This window comes from Schistocerca serialis, chromosome 2 (genome assembly GCF_023864345.2).
Source record: "Schistocerca serialis cubense isolate TAMUIC-IGC-003099 chromosome 2, iqSchSeri2.2, whole genome shotgun sequence".
Lineage (NCBI taxonomy): Eukaryota > Metazoa > Arthropoda > Insecta > Orthoptera > Acrididae > Schistocerca > Schistocerca serialis.
In genome coordinates, this window is record NC_064639.1 from 902,331,497 (window position 1) to 902,350,868 (window position 19,372).

At 39.3% G+C, this 19,372-nt stretch overlaps 1 protein-coding gene across 8 annotated transcripts in view; it reads left to right on the forward strand.

Annotated features, from left to right (window-relative positions):
• The window catches only part of LOC126458246 (uncharacterized), an 80,804-nt gene that overhangs the window by 36,453 nt on the left and 24,979 nt on the right, over positions 1 to 19,372 (forward strand). For 5 of the 8 annotated variants that reach the window (XM_050095147.1, XM_050095149.1, XM_050095151.1 and 2 more), the window contains exons 2-3: positions 1,273 to 1,421; positions 4,423 to 4,627. In XM_050095147.1, coding sequence (XP_049951104.1) covers positions 4,446 to 4,627 — 182 coding nt within the window. In that variant the 5' untranslated portion in view covers positions 1,273 to 1,421; positions 4,423 to 4,445. The remainder of the gene's footprint in view (positions 1 to 1,272; positions 1,422 to 4,422; positions 4,628 to 19,372) is intronic. The other 3 variants (XM_050095150.1, XM_050095148.1, XM_050095154.1) reach the window with 3 other exon arrangements.

Genomic DNA, 19,372 nt, shown 5'->3' on the forward strand with positions numbered 1-19,372 from the left:
GCTCAGTATTTGCAGCAGAGCTTTTCGTTCTCTATCAGCCTATGCATTACATCTGGCAACACAGGTTTTTTAATTGTGTCATATGCTCCGATTCTCTGGGTGCCCCTCCGAACTTTTGTGTGCTGTACACAGTCCACCCCTTAGTGCAGTGGGTCCAAAAAGCTTCCACTTGCTAGTACTTGATGTTTATGTGGGTTCCTGGTCACATTAGTCTGACGGGAAACGAGGCTGCTGACGATGCTGCCAAGGCTGCAGTCCTCCTGCTTCGGCCCACTAACTCTTCCCTTCCTTCCAGTGATCTTCATGTTGCCGTCTGTCAGCAGGCGGTGTCATTTTATCACCACCACTGGCCTTCTCTTCATGGGAACAAGCTCTGGGGAATTGAACCTCTCTCAGCAACTTGGCCGACACCCTCTCGCCATGATATTATTTTAGCTAGATTGCATATTGGGCAGTGACATTTTAGCCATTGTCATTTGTTAGGTGGTGACCCCCCTACCACTACGTACACATTGTCGTCAACCTTTGACAGTTCGCTATTTCCTGACTGAATGCCCTTTTTTCTAACCACTTTCATTCTAACGTCTCTGCTGTCTGAGTAATCAGCCTTCTTAGCAAAAGATGAGCAGGCTGTTGACCAAGTTTGAGGTTGCTCTTCCCAGTCTTCTATGTTTCCCAGTCTCTAATCCGTCTGCAGAACAAGCCAAGATTTTTAAAACTGTGTTAGTCTCTAACAGGAAAAACACATATCAATGTTAATCACCTCCTACTCTACAAAGAAATAATGCGTCAGGTGGTGCACTGGTTAAGGTACTGGACCCTTATGTGAGAGGAATAGCAGGGTTCAAACTCTTGTCTAACCATAAAGGTTGTTGTATCCTTAAATTACTCTAGATGTGCAGAAGATTATGAATGAGTACCAGCATAGCTTTTTATTTAACAATTAGGATTTAATAAATTATTGGAGGAAAGAAAAGGTAATTAGGAAAGTGAATACAGGTTAATAAAGAGCTACCCTGGTTGGGGTCATTGGTGAAAATCCTGATGTGGCTTTTTTTAGCAAGCTTTCTTCTCTTCTATGATATGATGAAACCTCTTATTCAGAGATCCAGAAATTTTGTGACACATATAATCCCACCTTGCTGCTCCTTGATAAACATAAAAATAAATATATCCAAACTTAATTGTAATTTGATTTTCCTTGTAGATAGTGTTACGTATCTGAAGCTTATGCATGTATCATTGTTTTGCATTTCACCTAAATGTTTACAGGTTATAGTTAAAACCAAACCTTACACAGCAAATGACAAATAAAGAATGGTCACCCGTAGATGCAGAAGTAAATATTGGATCAGTGTACTTAGTGAATGGCTCTTTCCTCAGTAGTTGAAGTGAAATTGAAAAACAAAAGGAAAAAGTAGGTAAGTGTTGAAATAGTTTTACAATAAGAGATGTATGAATTATTTTTGTGGATTGTTTCTTTTTTTCAATGTGATACTGAAAAATTGTGTTGGGAGTACAGAAATTGCTATAAGCAGCTAGGTCCAACTCTTGTACAATAATAATGTTTATCACCATTGTTTTTAAAATTTATTTTTTCTACCATTTTAGGTTTTGTAGTGAGGTGTTCTTACTTTATTGCTGATATTTGTTTTACGTGCGTAAGGCCATAGTCAATGCATTATTCTCTGCCTAATGTTTCATCTACCAATGCTGGAGACATCGTTAGAGGCTTAAATGACTCAGAAAGTAGTTGTAGTCATAAAAAAAACTTAGCTAGCAGATCTTCACTTCATGATGTCATCATCGAGAGCAAGTTCTAATCATTACTCTGCTAGGATGTACAGAAAGGTCATAAAAATTCAAAAGCACAAAAACAACTTCAACAGAAAAGAAAAAGTACTGAGATTAGACAAGCTGTGGCTTTAGTGCTGAATAAAACAATCAGCACCAACTCTTCCCCATTACAGGCTCCATAACATATGTCAGGCGCAACTCTGCGATCTTATGCAGCAGTCGGGTGACATCGTGATCCAACCGTGGCATGGCTTGCTGAGTTTGTTTGAGACTGTAACTACTTTGTGAGTTGTTAAATCCTATGCTGACATCTCTGTCTTTGGGCGATGAAACATCAGACAGAGAATTATGCCTTGGACCATGACCTTATGCACATAAAATGAATATCAACAATAACAGAAACAATGAGAACCTGCATTTTATGAGTTAAGTGTACTGGTTGTTGTTCCTTAGATTGCTGAAGCAGTTATTACAAACTCCACAAGTAATTAATCATCATTAAACTGTTACATCTGTGCCTATGTAAGTTAATTTCTGCATAGTAAAATTAGCAGAAAAACAGCTACTTTTAAAATTGCTGTTGGTTCCTGAGTTACGATAAATATTCACCATGCTACCTGATCATATTGATATCTATCATAGAGGAAACAGTTGTATATGTGCCATAAGAATACAAGCTTGTTTTTAGTGATCATTGCCATTTATCATGCATGGCATCAAGATCTACAACCATGAAATCTAGGTAATTGGGTAATTCATACTTTATCAAATATACCATTCTCAACACTTAAGAGTTTCCACAGTAAACAGATCTGTTTGGATTATATCGAAAATCCTCAGTGACATAATGAATTTTGAGTCTGCAGCAGAATGTGCACTGATATGAAACTTCCTGGTAGATTACAACTATGTGCCAGACACAGACTCTAACTCGGGACCTTTGCCTTTCGTGGGAAAGTGCTCTACCATCTGAGCTACCTAAGCATGACTCGTGAACCTTCCTCACTGCTTTAACTCTGCCAATACCTTGTCTCCTAGCTTCCAGACTTCACAGAAGCTCTCTTGCAGACCTTGCCGAACTTGCACTCCTGGAAGAAAGGAGATTGTGGAGACATGGCTTAGCTGCTGCCAGGATGTTTCCAGAATGAATTTTCACTCTGTAGCATCGTGTGCATTGATATAAAACTTCCTGGCAGATTAAAACTGTGTGCCGGACCGCGACTCAAACTCGGGACCTTTCACCTTTTGCGGGTAACTGCTCTACCATCTGAGCTACCCAAGCATGACTCACGACACATCTTCACAGCTTTAATTCTGTCAGGCTGTGACTAAGCCATATCTAGGCAAAATATCCTTTCTTCCAGGAGTGCTAGTTCTGCAAGGTCTTTAGGAGAGCTTATGTGAAGTTTGGAAGGTATGAGACAAGGTATTGTTGGAATTAAAGCTGTGAGGACGGTTCATGAGTTGTCCTTGGGTAGTTCAGATGGTAGACCACTTGCCTGCGAAAGGCAAAGGTCCCACGTTAGAGTCTCTTAACAGAACACAGTTTTGATCTGTCACAGAGTTTCATACTCGGTGACAGTTCTAGTGAGGATTTGCTGATCCTGCAACTACATGCTACACATTGTTGTCACACAAGGGATTAGTGAGAAGATTGTTTAACACAATCTTCTTGTAGATGCTGCTGCCTAAATGTTTTGTTATCCCCTTGGTCTATTTCACTGTGGCAGCGGTTGTTGGGAATGGCATTATTTCTCTTGGCAGATGCAACTTACTGCACGACACCTGAGGAGTAACTTGACTAGAAAACAAAATCTGCAGAACATTCTGATAATTGGAATGCAAAATAATTTTATTGTACACATAAGATGGAAAAACATTTGCTGTCAGCCCATTGGATGCTTACTTTGCTTATGAACTTACAAATGTTTCCTCATTTGTGTAAGGTCCAGGTTCAGAAATATTCACACATTTAATGCTCACAGAAAAATTCGAAGCTTGTTCTGTCAAAATTGTGTTAAATATCCACACAGTCTCTACCTCTGACATAACAATCGGGTCAAACTGAGAAAGTCAATTGATTGTATTGTACTTGTCACAATTTCTCATTAAGATTAGTGTTAGCAGATATGAACCAAGGGAATATAACATAAGAGGCATAATTTAATGTCAAATTTGATAAAATAAGATTAATTAGTTTGGTTGTGAAAGAAGCAACACCAATTGACCTGACACACATTAAGTGGTTACCATCAGTTCATGTACGTGAATATGGCAGTCTAAAGCAGAAAAACACTGAAATTGAACAGTAATAACTTTGTAAGTAACTATACCAGTAATGTCTTAGCATGTTAAGACTGTTCAGAAAGCATCGTTTTCATTTCAGAATCAGTTAAGAAAATTTAAAAACACACACACACTTAATAATAAGCTAATTTTAGGTATGAAATAATTATTTTGACGACACACTCATGATTGTAAACAGTTACCTGAGGAGTAATGTTTCTGTATTGTAACATGGGAAGCCTGCATGTAAAATTAGGTTCATTTCAATTAACAACAAAAAGCAATTAAATTGAGGAGTAAAACTTGTAATTTCCTCATACATGTTCATGTCTGTGCCAGTTTTTGTAGATTGAACATCCATCATGCCACCATTTCGGCCAGTGCAGTCTCTGTACTCACTGACCCTTGGAGCATTTTTTGATGTAGTATTGGATGCAGTACACAGATCATCAGACTGTGTTGATGTGCTCAGAAAGCTTGTGCTTTCAAGTTTACACACAGGGATAAGGGAGCACCTTGTCCAGCTTGCAACCATGCATTGCAGGTGAGTTTAACACATGGATGTCAGTATCTTTGCTACTTGTAAATTTAACACTTAATGCACCACAATTGTTGGATGTAAACAGAGAATATGCCATGTGTTATTGGTGAGTGATTACTGTGTAGGATACCCTTGTGATTATATGTATGAAAATAAATTATACCACTGTTTGCTCTTTCTGTTTGCATAATCAGGAGTATATCAGTAACCAGCTTAAAGCACCGTACACAGTCACAAATTGTTGATATAGAAACAACTGTTCAGTAGTGGAAGATCAGATGTAAAATTTTATACATTTGATGATTCCTGAAGAGAGAAACCCTAAAGATAGTTAAATTCCAAACCTCACTGCCAGAGTTTCCATATGTTGAAGTGGAGAGGGGGAGAGACAAGAAAACTGGTTCAATTGAAGGCAACAAAAGGGTGTTTTCAGGCCTCTTCTTGTTATGTCAAAAGTCCTTTTTTTATTATGTCAAAGTGATGTTTTAATTTACCAGTGACAGACATAATAACAGCTGGAAAATCATTGACAGATGCACAGAAAAGAAAATAGACTCTGAGTGAGTTTCATTCCCAGAACTTCAAAATAGTTCATTTGCCAATGAAAAAGAGATCAATAGGAAATAGGAAACAAAAAGGGTGGGATTTAGAGATGTGGCACATCTTTCATACCCCTGTTGAAGACCCAGGTGAGAGACATGTCCAGTACACCACCCAACACATCCTACTCCAGTCCTGTTGCAGGCAGGTCCACCTGGGAAAGCTTTCAAGCCATACACAAGCTCTGCTATAATTTCTGCACAGCATTTTGTATGAGAATGACCACCAAATCTGTGTACTGCTTATCTTCTCTCCACTTATCTAACATTATAGCTTCTCAAGTAGCAGCAGCTGCTCTACAGTCTGGACTTTATCAAACTTGTCCATATGTTCTTTTTATCTGACACTTGCTACAACATACAGTAATACAACACATTGGTTCTAAAAATAAGTTCTGTGTCTCACGAGCTTTCAGCTCAATATCACACTTGTGTGCTTCTTGTTCGAAAGTCAATCAAGTGAGGTATCAAAGAGAATTTGTGACTGGTGATTAGGACACAGCTTATTATCTTGGATGGAGAGTCATTGACAGAAGTAGGAGTAACTTCAGGCATGTGCCACAGTGAAGTATGTTGAAACTATTGCTATTTTCGTTGTTTATTAATGGCTGTGCAGACAATATTAATATAAGGGCCAGTCAAATGAAAACAAGACAGACAGAGAAAATGCATGTACGGCATAGTCCATATCAATTCAGGCAGCCTGGGAGAGAATCTTACCTTAACAGTCTGAGATGTTATTGAATTTAGCATATGTTAAAATGAAGGACTAAGTAAGGAACACGTATTTTTTTGTTTTATACAAAAAAAAAAAAAAATTCTTCTCGGAGATACAGTCCTCCAAAGATGACACTGCACTTACCATTTTGAAGATGTGAATTTTGAAAAAAAAATTGTGAAATGCTGTATCTTTGGAACAGTTCTAGATATTTTGTTGGTTTTTTTATTTGAAAGATATTGCTTTATGATGGCAAAGAAATCCTCCATTTTGACTTATCTGTCAAAGTTCTTTTACTATAACATTCTGAACTTTTTTTACACTGTATGGAATTTTTCTTTCTTTCTTTCTTTTTTTTCCTTCAAAAATGACAATCCATAAATTTTTTTTCCCCCTGTTGATTAGTACTATGTAGATCTACATTCCATGAAAAAGAGAGCTTCCACTTTTAGGTTGAACAGTTTTTACAAAAAAATTGAAATTTTTGCCATATGTAAAACCTATTTTATAACATAACAGGCTCATAAAAATCAAATCCTGGCCTTATTTAACGTAATTTTAGTTTCGAAAGATGAGTAAGAGACTCATTTTTCAAGCATTTTAAATGGTTCCAAAATGTATGTGAAAGGTCCAAAGACTTAAAGGTCTCAATTTAATCACCACCATAGGTGCTCGAGCAGCGGAGGCGTGGTGTCACTAGTGCAGTGCACTACCTGTACTGCGCTAGAAGAAGAGCTGTGAAGCCATGCTCTGACTGTGGCATGACGCTAAGAAAATTGTCGTGCGTCATTATTATGACACAGCAAATGTTCTAGCACCACAGAATGGGCAGAAACAAGCAGAAGAAGAAGAAGAAAGACACAGAGAAGCAGCTTTCGACACCACAACCCACCGGGAATGTGGAACTGAAACACGACAAACGTCGTGCACCTGTCCCCCTCTGTACATCCAGTGCAGTAGAGGGTCATGGGCAGAAATGTATGATACCATAGCCAACTGCTGCAGGGAAGAAGTAGGCGTAGAGTCCCTTGACTCAGACGCCATTGTCCAGCTGCAGGCAGCGAGCGTGGCTGACCACCGCACACTGAAGAGTGCTGTGGTCGCCCACATTGTTGATCCACCTACTGTGGAGAAGAAGGCTGCACTGAAACCGCACGAGAAGCAATCAAAGGCTCTGATCAGGGGACTGACTTGGATCTGCCATGAGAAGACAGTCCAAGAGGGGCTGTTACATGCCAGATTCCGGGGTGCAATCACTAAGCTGCACAACTGGACGAATAAGAAGAGGCCACTGTACATCATTGTAGTGGGAACTGCGACATATGGCAGTGACATCTTTGGGATAAGGAAGCTCCTAGGCTTTCCTGTAACCTCCGAAGCTCTCCCCGTAGGCATGAACCCTAAGCCTCAGTGCTTCAGGTGCCAAGCTGAAGGGCATGTTGCTAAATACTACCGTAACTCGCTGTGGAGCGTAAAGTGCGCCGGTGCACACGTCACGCGCGCCTGTCACAGACGACAAGAAGAGGCACCAACTTGGGCTCGCTGCGGTGGGTCACATGTGGCAAACTGGCATTGCTGCCCAACATTTGCCAGTGACGGCTGCGCTGGAGACAAAGTGCAAACTGAAAAAACATGACGACAACACCGCAAGCACCGCCGAATGAAAACTCAGCCGAAAGGCAAGAAGACAACTCCCACTGCCCACAAGCGGCCGGAATACCATGCTAGTGTCGCGGCGGAGGAGGTGATTGTGGCCTCCACCTCTAAAAAAAGAGTTCACCCATCACTTTGAGACCAAAAATGTGTCTTCTGAATTCCTTTCACAGGAGTAGTTTGTTTGGACCATTCTTCTTTTTTCTGCCCACAGAATTCTTAGATTTCCTCTTTGGACAAAAGAATGAGGGCTGTGGATGTATAAGGTTTCATGACTCTCATAAAATACTCAGCACTTTGAATCGCAGCTTTATTTGGTCTGTAAAGATTGTGTTTTGTAGCATGGTGCTTCAGCAGGCCTCCTACACCATCATAAGGCCCCTTCCCATGACCAGTAGCACTGTATACCCAGTCAGTTGGCACAAGCAACTTACTCGATTCAAATAGCTGGTAACGAATTTTGAAATGATTAGGAGCACCATCAGAAATAATGATTTTCTCTACCCCTGTTTGCAGTTGAAGCATTTTGCACATTGCTAGCAAAGCACGTGCCGTGTCGTGTCCTGTGTCATCACTTATAACTGCAACACTTGTGGTCTTGTTTTCAAAATATGTCACTCCTGTAAAAATTGAAACCTGGTCACTTCTTGTGGGAGAATTACAGACCAGTTGTCAGCAAAATCACAGTGAAGCACTAAACATAGTTCTTAAGTCTATACACGCACTTTCACATCGCAATATGTTGTTGTTGTTGTTGTTGTAGTTTCTTCAGATGCTGGTGTGTTACTGCTTTCACTCACCGTTGATAAAGTTCAGCAATGAAACTGTCAAAGGCAACAGCTTTCTTAATTAGTTTATTTTCATCCCAAGTTGCATATGTAATTTCTGCGGAGTTATCTGCTACGTCTTCCAGGCCATGTGTCTGTAAAGACAGTCCGCCCTTTCCAGGGCAGTCACCACATTCTTGAAACAATAAAGTCTCTCACTTTATGTCACAGACTACTAATGACTTCACACATCCAACCACGGTGTCGTATGTCATGTGCTTCAGTAAGTTCTTCAGATTTACCACACAAAGTTCAAAATTCGTGCAGTACACACATAAACAGACATCTCTAGGTAGGTGTGGAAATACCCACTTATGTCATAGTGCATAAAATTTTGATCTTTCAGTATGTGAAGTTGTATAGTTGCTCTTGTAAATTGCAAAACTTTCTTTAATACTGAGAGTCATGTTCCTCTTCACTTTCAGAACTTTTTAACCTTCAACTGTTACAGTTTTAGCATCTTGTTTTGTTGGCAATCTGGTGAGAACAGTCCCATTTATCTTCCAGATAAAATGACTGCACTATTTGAACTTGAGCTGCTTCTACAGGATGACTTTAGTAGGTATCTGGTCTTCCAGAGACTCTTTTACAGACCTCACATTTCTTGATTTGTCTGCCATGTACTTTGATACTGATGGAATGTTGTTCAAAATTGTTTTCTTAGAAAATGTCTGGAATAATAGTTAAAACTTGCACCTTTTCATTGTAGGATGCACAGTATTTAACAGCTGAATTGATATTTGTGAAAAATTCCTGACAAGAGGTGCAAGAGTGCTTTGGTTCATTTTCGTCTGAAGTTGGAATTTCTGCTTTGAAGAGTGTGGTCAGTTTTGCTGCAGTGTATTGATCCATAGCTTTAGTAATTTCTGTGCACTTTCTTGGTGCATAGAGCTTATGGCTTGACTTCACTATCTGTACCATGGGAGGCTTCACCTTGTTCGGATACTTTCGTTGTTGTTATTCTGTCAAAACATTTAGAACACAAAATGTCGTCAGTGGAAACATCTTCACTTTGAAACAGACTCTTCAAATTAGAACACTTATTCCCAACCTGAACGAAGTCTGTTTTCTTGTTTATCTTGTATAACACTCTCTTATGGATATGCAAACAGTCAGCACACACTTCACTCTCCTGTGGCTCCGGTCAGAAGACATTTCAAACAGTCCTTTTCACAAAACACCTGGCAACTGTGTCAACTGGCAAATTCCTCACAAAAACCCAGAACTCACTGGATGGTCTCAGATTTCTTGGAATCCTCTTCAGTAAACAAATTAGCACTGAACAACTTCAATACAGAAACCTACAATGAACAACCATGATAAATAAACTAACAAGAAACTGCAACAAAGACAATAGAAATAAACATTGTTACAAAGAAATTAGTAAGAAACAACTTCAGTGAAGACATACATTATCCTAGAAAAATAAAAAATAAAAAAATTTAAATTAAAACCTGTTCAACTTAAAAGTGGAAGCTCCCCTTTACAGAGAATATAGTGCTACATGGTACTAATCAACAGAAAAAAAATCTAACTTTTCTAGATTGGCATTTTTGAAAAAAAAAATTTTTTTCTGTAAATTATAAAAAAAAATTCAAAAGGCTACAGCAAAAGAACTTTGACAGATATGTCCAAACGGAGGATGCCATTGTTATCATAAAGCAATTATCTTTCAAAAAAAAAACCTAACAAAATATGTAGAACTGGTACAGAAATACAACATTTTTTTAAAAATTTCCAAGATTTGCATCTTCAAAATGGTGTTCGCAGTGTCATCTTTCGAGGCCTGTATCTTGGGGGAGGAATTTTTTTGGAGGAGGAAAAAAAAAATTACATGTTTCTTACTCCTGAATTTTAACATATGCTAAATTAAATAACATCAGAGACTATAGAGGTAACCCCACTGCCTGAAGTGACATGGATTATGCCGTAAACTGTTTATTATTTCATTATTTCAAACGGAATTGCCTCCTTGGAAAAATGTTTGTAGTTGTCTGTGGAACCACGATTGCACCCAGGTGTTTGGCTCTTTGTACGAAACAAATTGATAGTCATGACTGTCTTTCTTCAGGGCTCCAGAAATACGGAAATCACTTAGGGAGCGATTGGGACTGTTATAGAGGATGTGTAAGGGCTTCCCATTGAAATCCCTACAGAATAGTTAAAACAATCTTGGCAACGTGTGGTCTGTGAATTGCTTCAGATGAAGAGGTGCTCATCTGTGCACACTGCAGTTCTTGCAGGCAGATGCAAACGTTTTTCCATGAAGGCATTGACTGTCTTGTCTCACAGTTGGATAAATGTATTAACAGTGGTGGTGATTACTTTTGAATTATAAACAGTTTACTTACTTTTTTCTATCTGTCTCATTTTCATTTGACTGCACCTTATAGTAGATGATGCAGTTACCTATGGTGAAGTACAGCCTGTAAAAGCCGCACAAATATTCATTCAGATATTAACAAGATTTCAAAATGGTGCAAAGATTGGAAACTTATTTTAAATGTTCAGAAAGAGAAAATTGTGTACTGGATGAAATGGAAAAAAAAAGTATTATCATGTGACTGCAATATCAGTGAGTCAGAGCTGGAATCAGTCAACTCCTACTGATACCTGGATGTAACAATTGGTAACTGTAGAGATATGAAATGGAACAAATACATAGGCCCAACCTTAGGTAAAATATGTGTCAGACTTGGATTCATTGATTGCATGTTGGAAATTGTACCAAACATGCCTATGAGGGATACTGAACATATACAAGAAAGGGCAGCACAAGTGGTCACAGATTTATTTGACCTGTGTAAGAGTGTCACAGAGGTGTTGGAAAAAAAAAATGAACTGGCAGACTCTTGAAGACAGGTATCAACTATTCAGAGAAAACCTACGTAATACGTTGGAAGAACCAGTTTTAAGTGAGGAATTTAGGAAGATACCACAACCTCGTGTGTATCACTCCTGTAGTGATTATGAAGTCAGTTAGACTAAGTACAGTGCCCACAGACCCATTCCAGCAATTGTTGTTCTCACACTCAAAATGTGAATGAATCAGGAAAAACCCTGATAACTGGTACAATGGGATGTACACTATGTCAAGCACTTCATGGTGGGTTGCAGAGTTGACTAGCTGCAGATGTAGACAACTGAATTCTGTATGTATGGAACTGTCGTTCTTCAATCCTTTCTAAAATTCTTATGCACCATTAGCACTATATACGCCTGTGGCACCTGCTTGTCATTGACTACCTTATGCATGAGTATATGGAAATATATTGTTGTTTCAACATTCTGTCTCTTCTTTTTGCCACTGTCGGTATCAAAATAGCCAGTCGTGACTCTCAAATTCTATTACTTGGTTCATATCTCTTCCTGATATTAGCCATATATTCAAACTCCCAATGCTAACTATCCATATGCCCTGCTAGAGCATGTGATACTTCTTTTCGTGTTTGATATTTTGGGTGTGTGGGCTGTAGGCTCTCTAGTACACTAGAGCAGAATGGGGCCTGCCCCTTAAACGTCTGCGCCTGCCAGATCTGTAATCGGAGTTTACTTCCTTAGGTGGACTGCCTTCACTTCACTTAAAGAACCTCTGCTCCTTCATATGTTTATACGTTTGTTTATTTGTCAGGTTCCATGGGACCATGCAGGTCAAAGTTATGTGGTCATAGAGTGAGTGGATACATAGTTTACAGAATGCCAATTAGAAGATATATAAACAATGAAAAAAACCTGCTGATTAGCACACCTTTTTGTAAAGTTGTGTACCATTTTCACAAATAGTGTTCACTGAATGAATGTTGCATTTTCTTCTGAATGAGTAAATATTATAAAAAAAAAAAAAAAAATCCCGTGATGGAATATATGTACAGCAACAGCAGAGCGAGATTTCAGACACACATAAACAATGGCCTACAGAAAGTTCAAGAAGTGACATCACAGATCATTGTGGCTGCCCATTTCTGTGCTAAAAGTATTCTTTGCGAATGTAAGGAGTTGCCCCAAGACAATAGAGTGAAAGTAAGCAAATGAGCTTTTGTGTTCCCAAGCCAGGGACGGTGGAGATTATTTTTATAGTGAAGATAGCAGCATTAAGTTCACGCGCAACATCTTGATTGTCATACTTCCAAGAAATCATTCCATCTACCTTCAATTCTTAAATTTAAAATGGTTGAATTCATTGACTGTTTGACCACCTTCATACGATAAAATTTTGGTCTGTGAGTTCTGTGTCAGAAATCATATGCATTGTGTTTTGTTACAGTTAAATGTTAAAATTCTCACTGAAATACATGTTCTTATGTTATTGACTACCCTATCGGCTGTGTCATTTACAATGATCAGCCAGAACAGTATGACCACCTGCCTAAAAGCCAATATGCCTACCTTTGGCATGGATAATAGTGATGATGCATTGTAGCATGGAAGCAATGAGACATTGGTAGGTCGCTGGAAGGAGCTGACATGACAAGCACGCCCCCCCCCCCCCCCCACACACACACACACACACACACACACACACACGCCACCTAATTCCAGTAAATTCTGGGGTGGGTGCAGTGAGCTCTGACACCATGTTCAATCACATCCCAGATGTGTACGATTGGGTTAGATCTGGTGAGGTGGGCAGGGAGGACAGCCCATCAATTGAAAATCCCAATGTGCTCCTCGAACCATTCCATTACATTCCTGGCCTTGTGACATGGTGAATTATATTGTTGAAAAATGCCACTGCCATCGGGAAACATGATCGTCACCAACGGGTGTACATGGTCTGCAACCAGTGTACAATACCCCTCCGCCCACATGGTGCCACGCGTGAGCTCCACTGGCTGAAGCTGAAGGCCATCCCCCCCCCCCCCCCCCAAAAAAAAAAAAAAAAATCATTCTTACAATATACAGACATCATTTGACTGAGGTTGGCCACTCCCTGGACTAAAATATATTACAACAACATCTAAATAAAGAAATGTTATAAACATTCAATTACACTCAGACCATTCACAATAAATATAAATAATGCTTTGTCCATAAATAAAGCAGCCAGTATTCTTCCACACATGCATTCACGGTAAATGACAACAGATTGTCATTACATACGGTTTCAACAGTTATTTAGGCCTGCTTGTTAGAAGCATCATTTGTCACCCTTTTGTAAAAGTGTTGTCAGCTAACACTTCTTAAACTACCATGATTTTGTATTGTCAATTGTAATTGATATTTAAATAAAGTTACTGGCAAAATAGTCAACTGTTCATTAAATAAATACAGAAGTATGATAAAATAAGAGATATTCACACTGTGTTCATTTGCTGTGTCACTGTGGAGAATACAATTTTCTGACAAACATTTGTGTAATAAGAAAGATATAATAATAGTCACAAGATATATACAGATAGTGGCTTTTAGGAATGATCACTATCATGAAATGCTATCATCTGAGACATTGCTGAAATTGCGTAAAGCATTTAAACGTTGTTAAATCAGAGGTTCATTGTGAAAATGTTTATTTCCTGTGAAATATTAACTTCTGTGGTTTTAAAGATATCTCAATATTACTGTGTCATTGGATGTGCATCATTTTTCCGAGATCGCAGATGTGTTCAGATTTGCTTTAATACGTGACTGTTAATTATTATAGAGTCTTGAAGAACTGTAACAAGCCAAATTTCAGCTTGTCTGACACTCCGCCATTTTTTTGGAACACTGTGTACACAAAAGCCACGCAAGCAACAGCCGTCCAAATTCCCAGCTTTGGGATGTACTCATTTCTGGTGATGCTGCTCGTTTTTGTAACTGGACTTGCCCATACCCGTCACCTAGCCGGACCTGCTGTGGTGTGCCTGGAGCCCTGTGCTTGTTAGGGTTCAGCCTTACAATATCAACGCCTCCCCTCTTACCACATCCAGATGACCAAATCGCTCTGCTACATGTGTTTAACATTACATCTCAACTATTATAATTGGTGTCTGGTTTCTGTACAAGTTGTAAATAGCCTTTCACTCCCTGCATTTTACCCCTGCTATCTTTAGAATTTCAAAGAGTATACTCCAGTCAGTATTGTCAAAATCCTTCTCTAAGTCTACAAATGGTATAAATGTAGGTTTGCCTTTCCTTAACCTATCTTTTAAGATAAGTGGTATGGTAAGTACTGCCTCAGGTGTTCTAACAGTTTTCCGGAATCCAAACTGATCTTCTCTGGATGTTGGCTTCTACCAGTTTTTTCATTCTTCTTCTGTAAAGAATATGTGTTATTATTTTGCAGCCATAACATATTAAATTGATAGTCCAGTAATGTTCTCTCTTGTCAGTACCTGCTTCCTTTGGAATTAGAGTTATTACATTCTTTTTGAAGTCTGAGGATATTCTGCCTGCCTCGTCCATCTCGCACATCAGGTGGTTTGTAATGGCGAGCTCTCCCAAGGCTGTCAGCAGTCCCGACAGGATGGCGTCTACTCCTGGGTCCTTGTTTCAACCTAGGTCTTTCACTGCTGTATCAAATTCTTCATGCAGTATCATGTTTCCCATCTCTTCTTCATCTATGTCCTCTTTCAGTTCTATTATATTGCCTTAAAGTTCATTTCCCTTCTGTAGATCCTCTACATACTCCTTCCGCCTTTCAGCTTTCCCTTTGTTGCTTAGGATTGATTTTCCTTCTTAGCTCTTGGTATTCATACAGCTGCTCCTCTTTTTTCCAAAAATCTCTTTAATTTTTCAGTAGCAGTATCTATATTTACCTTAGTGATACATGCTTCTACATCCTTATATCTTCCTTTAACCATTCCTGCTTAGCCATTTTGCACTTACTATCAATCTCATTTTTAGACATCTGTGTTCCCTTTAGCTTGCTGCATTTTTATGTTTTCTCCTTTCATCAATTTAATTCAATATTTCTTGTGTCATCAAAGGATTTCTATGAGGCCTTGGCTTTTTACATATTTGGTCCACTGCTGTCTTTACTATTTCATGTCTCAGAGCTGTCCATTTGTCTTTTACTGTGTTTCTTTCCCCTGTCATACTTAATCATTATGTAATGCCCTCAAATTCTGAACAACCTCAAGTTCTTTCAATTTATCCAGGTCCCATCTCCTTGATTATCTGCCTTTCTACAATTTCTTCAGTTATAATCTACATTTCATAACCAATAAATTGTGGTCAGAGTGTACGTCTGCCCCTGGAAATGTCTTACAATTAAAAATCTGGTTCCGAAATCTGTCTCCTCACCCTCTTTTATTCCTTTCCCTCAGTCAATATTATTCTGCTATTTTTCCTTTTCATCCCTTTCCTGTTATCAAATTCCAGTCCTCTATCACTATCAAATTTTCATCTCCCTTAAGTATCTGAATAATTTCTTTTATCTCATTATACATATCTTTTATCTCATTATACATTTCTTTAATCTCTTCATCTGTGGAGCTAGTTGGCATAGAAACTAGTACTACTGTGGTGGGTGTGGGCTTTGTGTATGCCTTGGCTAAGATAATATGTTTGCTATGCTGTTTATAGTAGCTTACCCATAGTCCTATTTTCCTATTAATTATTAAATCTACTCCTTGATTACAACTATTTGATTTTGTCTTTATAACCCTGTGTGCACCTGACCAGAAGTCCTGTTCCTCCTGGCACAGAACTTCACTAACTCTCACTATATCTGACTTAACACTACCCATTACTCTTCCTAAAGTTTCTAATCTATCTATTAAGGCATCTAACATTCCATGCTCTGATCCCTAGAATGCCGGTTTTGTTTCTCCCGATGATGACATCCTCCGGAGTAGGCACTGCCCAGAGATTCAAATGGGGGGACTATTTTACCTCCGGAATATTTCCTCCAAGAGGATACCATCATCATTTAACCATACAGTAGAGCTTCATGCCCTTGGTGGCCGAGTGGTTCTAGGCGCTACAGTCTGGAAGCACACGACCGCTACGGTCACAGGTTCGAATCCTGCCTCTGGCATGGATGTGTGTGATATCCTTAGGTTAGTTAGGTTTAAGTAGTTCTAAGTTCTAGGTGACTGATGACCTTAGAAGTTAAGTCCCATAGTGCTCAGAGGCATTTGAACCATTACATGCCCTTGCTGAAAAATTATGGCTGTAGTTTCCCCTTGCTTTCAGCTGTTCAAAGTATCAACATAACAAGGCCGTTTTGGTTGATGTTACAAGGTCAGATCATTCAGTCATCCAGACTGTTGCCCCTGCAACTTATATTAAGGGCTGCTGCCACTCTTCAGGAACCACACGTTTGTCTGGCCTGTCAACAGATACCCCTCTTTTGTTGTTGCACCTCTGGTACGGCTATCTGTATCACTTGAGGCACACAAGCCTCCCCAAAAATCCAACAATGGCATGGCAAAGTCTGTCAATGGTTCATGGGGCTGGAGGGAGGGGGGGCTGGAGATAATTTAGGAGTATAATTAGCTTATCTGCTTTACTAGAGTGAAACAGAGCCACCTGGAAATTGATATGTAGACTTTATTGTTAACAAGAAAATTAGAAACAATATTACAAATATAGTTTGTTTTAGAAGTAAAAAAATACAAGGTGAGTCAAAAAGAGGTTTATTGCTTTGGAATGATATAGACATTTATTGAGATAACTTACAGAATTAGTATATGGGTTATTCTGTAGCATACAACCTCAAGTCAGGTGTCAAGTGTTGATGTGACTACTACTTGTAATGTGACACACTTCCCAGCAGTAATCAGTTTCTTCCCACACTCTGGAAGCAAATCGAGTTTAATTTGTGCAACAGCAGTGTAGACTCAATTATTCAGGTCGGTTACTCTTTTCGGTTGGGGAGAAACTTACATACAGTCTTTAATGAAGCCCCATAGAAAGAAATCCAGTGGCATCAAGTCTGAGGAGTGAGGTGGCCATGCGATTGGCCCTTCACAACCAGTCAACTGATTTGGGAAGTGGGGAGGAAACCTCAAACTTTTGTCAGGAAATGAGGTGGTGCACCATCCTGCTGATAGTAAACCATCCATCTCAGTCATCTTCATTGGTCTGTGGAATTAAAAAGTTTTCAAATGCTCCTGAGACACATACCAGTGAGAAGAAGAAAGGGCTGTACACTTTCAGTTTGCTAAAGGTACAAAATACATTAACTTTGAGCCTGTCATGTATGTTCCAGAGTTGCATGTGGATTTTCACTGCCCCACATTCTGCAGTTGTGGGTGCTCACCATAGCACTGATATGAAATGTTGGCTTATCGGTGAAGATTATTGTGTTCGGGAATGTTTCGTTGTTCTCTATCCAATGCGACATTTCCACACAGAATTCCTCTTGAACAACTTTATCTGCATCACTGATGTGCTGCACCATTGTAAATTTGTACAGTTTCAAGTGTAAACATCTACACAGCAAATTCCAAACAGTCTTTTGTGGAATGCCAGTCTCGCAAGACGTACATCACATTGATTTTTGTGAAGTGTGGGCAAAGCTTTCCCTAATGTATAAGACATAATCAACAACATTTGGGTGACCTGGTGATTTATTATGTCACAGTGAACAACTCGTCTCAGTACACCGAATAGTTCTTGCAGATTTCATTTCGTGAAACCAAAACACATAGCGGGCACGCTCTGCACAAGTGAAAGTAGCCATTTTAACTGTGCTCAGTAGTGGCACTACTAGTGGTGGAATGGGGAAGGACTACAGAAGCACTATATGAATCAAACTTGAGGCCTTTTGCTACAAAATGGCACATCTCACGATTCTGTACATTATCTCAATAAATTCCTATATCATTCCAAAGTTGTAAAGTCATTTTTGACTTGCCCTGTATGATCAGTGGAATCCCGGGATAAGGAAACCCCTTCTGCCAAGTGCCAACAGCCATATATGTTGAACTGATTTGGTGACAGTGAGCATCCTTGCCATACATCCCTTCCAATGCTCATTTCTTCCATCTCCTCATTCCCTACTCTGGCTCTTTTTGCTTTGTGCACATCTCTTTTAATAACCCGTCTTTCTGGTCTATGCTGAGATCTTCTAAAATTCTCAACAGTACACTAGGCCTATTCAGAAAGTAGCAGGTGTTTAGGTCTGTGGGTGGTGGGTGGGGTTAAAGCTGCCCTCTTGGTACTGCAACGTTCCTACACACAGTACACATCCAGTGGTGGTAGCGTGTGGTGTGTGTGTCTGCTGCTTTGCTTTCTGTAATGTGCTAGTATGCATTACAATAGAAAATCCAGCCACTTGTAAGGTGTGTTGTGTGATTAGGTTTTTGTTGGTGGAAAAACTGCAAACTATGTGCAATTTATCATGAACTTTGAGATTGGTACAGAAAAGGAATAAAGAGTGGAAGCTGAGTGAGGCAGTAGTGCATTGACCTTAAAAGTGGCCATACCAATGTTCACAATGAGGGCCGCAGTGGTAGGCCTATCCTTGTGACTGGCAAACTGATGATGAAGACCTACATCTACATGGATATCTGCAAATCACATTTAAGTGCCTGGCAGATCGATGACAAAGTCACAAAAGCTCTTGATTCTTGATTATGGAATTTTTGCAACATTTTCCACAATTTTCATGGAGTTTGGTGCCTAAAATTTTGGTGGAAAAGCCTGGTTACCACATGTTTTTTGCTAGATAGGTTCCCAAAATCACAATGGAAGACCACAATAAACAGAGACTGGCTGAAGCACTGACCTTCCTTGAAGATAATGAGAAAAATCCTACGAGAACAAAGTTATCGATTGTATCGTAACTGGGATGAGACTTCGTTGAAGCATGTCAATTGTGGAACAGAAAGGCAGTTTGTGAAACAGGGACACACACATTCTCCAAAGAAACCAAGGAAGTGTTTGCAGATGCTGTCACCAAAAATCATGGCTACTGTGTTTTTGACTCTAAGGGTGTGATTCTTGTTGATTTCCTTAAATGCGACACAGCAGTTAACTTGTAAAGGTACTGTCAAACACTTGCAAAGGTAATGTAAATAAG